Source organism: Malus sylvestris, chromosome 4 (assembly GCF_916048215.2).
Source record: "Malus sylvestris chromosome 4, drMalSylv7.2, whole genome shotgun sequence".
Classification (NCBI taxonomy): Eukaryota; Viridiplantae; Streptophyta; class Magnoliopsida; order Rosales; family Rosaceae; genus Malus; species Malus sylvestris.
Genome location: NC_062263.1, coordinates 22467932 through 22475883, shown reverse-complemented (window position 1 = coordinate 22475883; position 7952 = coordinate 22467932). Strand labels below are relative to the sequence as shown.

Genomic DNA, 7952 nt, shown 5'->3' with positions numbered 1-7952 from the left:
GAACTTCATCAAATGGACGTCAAAACGGCATTCCTAAATGGAGATCTTGAAGAAGATATTTACATGCAACGAGCATCTGGATTTGTTGAAAGAGGAAGGAAACGATGGTTTGAAAATTAAATAAGTCTATATATGGCTTAAAACAAGCCTCGAGGCAATGGAACAAGAAATTTGATCAAGTAATGGTAGCTTTTAGTTTTTAAGAGAACAAAATGGATGAGTGTATTTATCTGAAAGTTCTTGGTGCAAAAGTCATATGCATAGTATTGTATGTGAACGATATATTATTAGCTAGCTTCGATATGTCTCTACTACAGTTAACTAAGAGTATGCTCACTCAAAACTTTGACATGAAGGATTTGGGGGAAGCTCGATTTGTATTGGGAATAGAAATTATAAGAGATCGTGCTAAAAAGTCTCTTGGTCTCTTCCAAAGACAGTACATCGATAGAGTTACTAAAAGATTCAACATGGACAAGTGTTCGAATGGAGAATTGCCTATTGGCAAAGGAGACAAACTGAGCAGTGATCAATGTCCTAGAAATGAATTGGAGAATGAGGGAATGAAAGACAAGCCCTATGCATCTCTTGTAAGGAATCTAATGTATGCCCATGTGTAACATCCCACATCGCCCAGGGGTGTGATCCTTATATGTATATTCCCATCCCTACCTAGCACGAGGCCTTTTGGGAGCTCACTGGCTTCGGGTTCCGTAGGAACTCCGAAGTTAAGCGAGAAGGAGGCCAGAGCACTCCCAAGATGGGTGACCCACTGGGAAGTTGCTCGTGAGTTCCCAAAACAAAACCGTAAGGGTGTAGTCGGGGCCCAAAGCAGACAATATCGTGCTACGGTGGTGGAGCGGGCCTGGGAAGTGGTCCGCCCCGGGCCGGGATGTGACAATTGGTATCAGAGCCTAACCCTGGCCGTGGTGTGCCGATGAGGACGTCGGGCCCCTAAGGGGGGTGGATTGTAACATCCCACATCGCCCAGGGGAGTGATCCTTATATGTATATTCCCATCCCAACCTAGCATGAGGCATTTTGGGAGCTCACTGGCTTCGGGTTCCGTAGGAACTCCGAAGTTAAGCGAGAAGGAGGTCAGAGCACTCCTAGGATAGGTGACCCACTGGGAAGTTGCTCGTGAGTTCCCAAAACAAAACCGTGAGGGTGTAGTCGGGGCCCAAAGCTGACAATATCGTGCTACGGTGGTAGAGCGGGCCCGGGAAGTGATCCGCCCCGGGCCGGGATGTGACACCATGTATGTACAAGATTGGATTTGGCTTTTGCAGTGAGTGTACTAGGTAGGTTTCAATCAAATCTTGGTGCATCTCATTGGGTTGCAGCAAAAAAGGTACTTAGATATCTCAAAAGAAAAAGAGATTTCATGTTAACTTACAGTCATGTAGACAAGCTGGAATTGGTAGGGTTCACGGATTCGGACTTAGCAGGGTGTGTGGATGACAAAAAATCAACTAACAGTTATATTTTTTTGCTAGCTAATGGTGCAGTATCATGGAAGAATGCAAAACAGAAAGGTATTGTGTCTTCAACTATGGAAGCTAAGTTTATAGGGTGCTATGCAGCAACTCAACAAGCGATTTGGCTTAAAAACACGATGAAAGGATTGGAAATCGTTGACAGTGTTGAAAGGCCCCTCAAGTTGTATTGTGACAACAAAGTTGCAGTTTTCTTTTCAAAGAATAACAAGAGGTCTTATGCTAGTAGATTGATGGATGTTAAGTATTTAAAAGTAAGAGATGAAATGAAGAAAGAGACTGTCGAAATTGAGTATATCAACACAAGTTTAATGGTTATTGACCTAATGACAAAGGCCTTACCAGTGGGAGTCTTCAAGAAACATGTTTTCAACACGAGAGTAAGAGAGCTCTTTGATTCAGTTAATGAGTGAGAGTAAGCACTCCATACATTGTCTTGGTTTTGCTTCATTTAATTTTGTTTATTGTTGACAGTTGTTAGTTGCCTTGCAATTCATTATTATTATTGACTTGTTTAAATGGTTGATTATGTTTCTACAAACAACTTTGGTACTAGAATTATTTCAGTTTGTTATGTGGAACTGACATTATGAATAGTCAGTTCTTGACATCATGACTCTCAAGGGTAACATAGTATTTTTTTAAGCTAAATACGTATGTGATCATAGAGTGCAAAGTGCAAAGTGCAAGCAATGCGTGCTTTGTTTTCTATGGTCCTATATTTTTCTTGAAGATGACAAGTTACTAAGAAGGATCAGTTGCAAGCTTTTGTGAACTCAATGATTCTTATAATATTGAGGCATATCATTTACATTCAAGTGGGAGAATGTAAAACCTTGTTTGAATGACAATGAGATTATAACTGGACTACTTGGATGGCGCTTAACCAGTTGTGTTGGTTATGTGAAACACAAGGAGTTTGAGGACCTTAGTACGATAAGAGCCATGGAGTTTTATATGTTGCAGCTGTTCTATTTTGATTCTTATCAAGTATATACTATTATATAGAGTCATGATGGGACTAAAACTTATTAAGAGATAGAGATCATCACTCTTTCTGATAATTGGTTGGACCGAGTGAATCTTTAGCTATATGAGTGGTTATATAAATAGTTGGAGTCCCTGCTTCCTCACACACGATCTTCAATATATCTAAAACCCTATTCACTTAGATAGGAGTATTTCGAGTGTTGGAAGTAGAAGACTTCTTCTTTTGTTTCTCAATGGTGATACCTCCAGGTAAGTTGATCTCTCAGTTTATAAGTTGTTGTTTCTCCAATTTTGTGAATCTGGTATTCTTTGGTAATCCTAGAGTTGTGTTGGTTAGCTACGTTGCTGTAGTTCACTTATTTATATACTGCTTACATCATTTACCCCCAGTTTGTGTAGCTCTCTCATTGGCCAATTTCCAATCACAAGAGAGTATATATACATGTACATATAGCAACTTGTAGCATAAATATGCTGGTCAGGCCGTTCATCAGGTTAATTATGTTGGAAGAAAGTCCTTATCCAGCCTTAATTTGGTCTCTATACTTTTGGGAATGCTTAGGAATCAAGTTATATAACTTAATTAAGACTTATCATGATCGATGTCTTACGGATTGTGCAATTCGATTGTTAATTAGGCTAAACCAATTTTATTTATATATGAACTTAGGAATGTTACAAACAGAATGAGAGATGCAATGAATTGGAGAATTTAGATTAAGGGAAGTAAGGAAATGGCTGTTCAATAGGGGGATTTTTAAGTATTTGATATTTCAAAGGCACTCACACTTTTCAATTTTAATTAACTTTGAGTAAAGTTAAGAAGTAAAATGATTCTCAAAGATTAAGTAAGAACAGAAAAATACAATCAAAGCCGTCCATAATTCTCTTTGAATTCTAATCTATTCTCTAGAGGAAAAATTGTATGCATTCATATGAGTCGATTTCATTTTATGTATTTTACCCTATTTTTAGTATATTTTGGTAGAATTTTCATACTTTGCCTTATATTTCCAATATAGGATATTCAAATTCCTCGGAAGCGAAACATGACCAAACGGACAAATTTTGGAGTGATTCAAATTGGATGACATTTGTGAGTCCCTTAGCTTGTTCGTGTCAAAATTTCAGTTTTTCACCAAGTGGTTATTTTTTGGCGATTAAATAAATAAGCAGTTCGTGTTGTTGGAAACTGACGTTTTGGACTTAATTGCGATTTTTGGAGCCTAAGATGACCTATTTTGGATTAGTGGGCTTTTGAAGAAGTGTTCAAATTATTTTAAGCTTTAAATCCAGCCATTTTGGGCCGGTTCTGGAAGAGATTTGGGTTCAAAACATGGCTGTGCAGATTTTGGACGAATTTGCCTAGCCAATTAAGGATTATGTTTCCTAATTTATTTTAATTTATTTGGTTTCCTAGTTTTATTCTAAGTCCTTTTCTAGTAAGGATTGGATTTTCTATGTAGTATAAATAAGCCATTGGCCATCCCTAGTTCTTCTTCTTCTATGCAAGCTTTGGAGAGAGGATTTTGGTCAAGGCTTAGAGATTTCAAGATTTATACTTTCAAAGTGTTTTCGTTCTTTTTCTATTTCAATAAGATCCTTTTTATTTTAATTATGAATACGTGTAACTAATCCTCTTTGCTAGGGGGAGGCCATGAGCCTTAGCATGAATATGTAGTCTTTTTTAATTTGCTTATGATATTATGCATGCAGGTTTTGAATTATTAATCATCGATTTAAACTATCTATTTATCTTAGTGATTCGCGACCATTAGGATATTTAGAAAAGTAATTTGATGCAATTTTAGTGGAGGAATGTCCCTTAAATTGATTAAGGCTTCTTGTAGTTAATATGTGTAACTTCACTTAGGATGGATGCCACGTCTTAAGGGTTGCATGGTTTTTCAAAAGGTTTCATAAAACTTAATGAGTCTGACATGTTCACATTCGATCTGGACGGACGGGTTGCATGTTTACGTTATATGTTGGAGGTTACAAGTAGGACATACACTAGGAAAACCTAAACTTCAAAATATGCATGTGTAATTCATAAGTAATTGGAAGAACAACGTAAAATTGTTAAGGTGATAGGGGAACCCTAGTGCTTTCTTACTTTAATTTTCAAAAATTGTCTCATTTTTCCTTCTTTAATATTGCAGCTTTTTGTTAACCTTTTTAATTAAATTCATTTTTCTTAATTTAGGTCATTAAATCACATTTTTCCAAAACTTCGTTCTCAATAACTAGTTGAGATTTTGTTTCACATAAATTTATTTAAAATAATCCCTATGGAGAACGACCTTACGTAAGTCAACTATACTATTTTTCTTGCAAGTATTTTAGGTGTTTTTAAAGTGGGTGGTAAAAATCCTATCCCATTCTAATTGGTTTATTCAAAAGTTTTGGGGCAATTTTCCAGACCATCATGTTTGGGTTTATTCTCAACTGACGGCGGGCCGCAGTATCCTGTATTTTGCCGTCGGCCGCCATGATTACTATTTTCAGCAACGTCAGTAGGCAAGAAATCTTCAGCTCACTTTTGCTCTTTATAAGGAGAAGGCATAAAACTATAACCTACCTAAAGTAAGAGAACTAAACCACTAGAGAATATAAGAAAACCTCAAAACTTATAGATAACTTAAAGATAAAAAAATTCTAGAACCTAAAGATGGTATATAGTGCCTCTTGGCCCTAGACTTTCTAAGTAAAAGCAGAGAAAAATAACAAAATATCGAAAATATTCTAAAATCTTATATTATTTGGACTCATGACCTGGTTTCAGTTTAAAATGGTAGGTTACTGGCCTAAATCGAATACTTAAACTCAAGTCTACAGTACTGAGACTTCATTGCCGAATTTACATCTTTCAATCTAATTTTCGATCCATTGTGCCAACTGACCTACAACACATTTTTCCCTATTTTTTTGTGCTATGTATGGATATAGAGGTAGGGGAAAAGTGGACCCTTATGACAAGGGCCTATGAATTACTACTGAAAAATTGGACGGTAACCACAAATTCACTATCAATATTAGCGGAGTATCCATGAATACTCTACAACTGGGGCCACGAAAGAGGAAGCCACACAAATTATGGCCAACAAAGTATTAGACAAAACATTCGTGGAGATTTATGAATTTTTGGCTTATGACTCATTTGGAAAAATAGATGTAACTCTATATTTGATGTGCTCGAATTCATCCCCCTATGTTGGTAATTGTAATGTGGTGAATGCGGCTGTGGAGTGATTTGTTGTAATTTGCAAACAACTTTATGTGACTAAACTTGGTAATAGTAAGTTTTGATATCTGTCAAATCACTGAAGACACCAATAGTCAACTATTCAATGAACAAATTATGCAATATATGATGACATGAGGATCATCTCTGCTATCGGTGATGGCACTGGACACTATATTGGTTTCAAGAGAATTTCTCTCCTTGCGCATAGTGTGTTTAAGCTCATGCTAATAAGCAGGGGTGAGTGAGTTTCGATTTTATTCGATTTAAAACAAAAAATATAACCAAACCAAATCGCATTGAATGATTCGGTTTTGTTCAGTTTTGACCAATACCACTATTAAAACCGAACAAAACCAAACATTGTTAATTGGTTTAGTTTAGTTTTGTTCGGTCAACTTAAGCCTATTCCCCCACATCCATAAAAAATGTCCTACGTTTCAAGAGTTTTAATTTTATACAACACATCTCACACATTCCAATTGGACAAAAGATTAAATTTTTTTAACATAAACACTTCCATCAAGTCAACTAGGACTAAGTTTCAATTATATAAAAGATGAAATCTCATGTTTGCAAATGGTTTATTACTTACAAGCTCACATACACCTAAAATACGAATGAATTTTTAATTGTTAATAGTCATTACAATTTCTAATATGTTAACACTTATAATATATGTATGGTTAGATATCCAAATGACCTATAATATATTGACATGTGTAAAATAAATAAAATTACATCTCAAAGATATATGGTTGGTTCGGTTTGATTTGGTTTTGATCGGTTTTAAAAGTATCAAAACCTAACCAAACCAACATAAAATCAGTTCAATTTGGTTTTTAAATTGTTTGACTTTTTTCATGGTCAAAACCAAACCAAGTAAAACGATTTGGATTGGTCGGTTTGGATGGTTCAGTTGGTTTGATGCTCACAAGCATCGAATGAATGTGGGAAGGTGGGAGTTCTTGGAAATAGTAATGTGAATGGCTCATAAGTTTCTATAAGACAAACTTCAACTCTTGGATCCAAACCCAAATATTTATGTTCAATAAAAGACAAAAGTTAGTTATTTGAACAATGAATGTCACCTAATTCTCCACACCTAAATTCAAGACTTTGTTTTTTGTGGTAAATTTTTTTTTTTTAATTTTGAGTTATGTTATCTTAATTTAATCTTATGAATGTTTTAATCTAAAAAGTTTATATTCCCAAAAAAATTCCAAACCGAACAAATCACACCAACTAATCATTCAATCAACCAAACTTCAACATACAAACCAACTAATCAAACTTCAACATACAAACCAACTAATCAAACTTCAATGCACACACCAACCAAACTTCAATATACAAACCAATCAACCATACTTCAATACCCACATCAACAAAACTTCAGTAACACCAGTCAAAACTAATTAGACAATCACCAAACAATAATAATTTTTCATTTGAGAAATTGCAACACAACATAAAGCTTCATCTTCTTTTTGCTTCCAATTTGAACCTCTTGTAGTTTGTCCTAAAGACATCTTCAAAAAAATTGAGGAAGAAAGTATATGAAAATTATATGAGGAAGAAATTGATTTTGTGTAGATGAATGAACAAATGAATGAGTATTTTTTGAAGTGGATTTGTTTTAAAAAAAAATTTATTATTTTGATCATTGGATTTAAATTTCAGCAGTTGGATCTCTTTTTCTTTTTTTTTTTAACTGTTGGATTTGACAAAAACAAATATGGACTCTTAGATCAATATCAAAGGATTGCTAAAAAAATGATTTTGATCCGGATCGTTGATAACCAACGGTCCAGAAATCGAAAGGCTTATTTAAACCCAAGGTTATTATTGGAAAACTAGGGTCCCTGCCATGAGGGGCCCAACCGTCGGCTAGTCAGTTTATATTCAGAAACCCTTTTTTTTTAAATGGGACCCACTCAAGATTTGGGTAAGCCAAATTTGGATTTTGATTTGGGTCCAAACCCAAATGTTTTAGGTCTGGGTCTTAACTTTGGGTGACGTGTTTTGGGTTTAAACCTAAATATTTGGGTTTGTCTCCAAGGTAGGAGTTGGTCTAACGTGAGCTTGAAAGATTGGTTTTGGTTAGAAAGTGGGCCTATAATATGGGCTTGTACAAAAAACAATCAGATCCACAATGTAGCCCAATCATAACTCGTGGGCGGAGCCCAAGAGTTTTGGGACACAAGCTCCAATTCAAAATG

General features: G+C 35.5%; 1 protein-coding gene across 1 annotated transcript; it reads left to right on the top strand.

The window, feature by feature from the left end:
• The first annotated feature begins 212 nt into the window (after positions 1-212).
• On the top strand, positions 213-1909 carry LOC126618210 (uncharacterized). Its single transcript, XM_050286279.1, has 3 exons — positions 213-604; positions 1344-1351; positions 1509-1909. Exons 1-3 carry the CDS (start codon positions 213-215, stop codon positions 1907-1909), a joined length of 801 nt encoding a protein of 266 aa, XP_050142236.1.
• The last annotated feature ends 6043 nt before the right edge of the window (positions 1910-7952 follow it).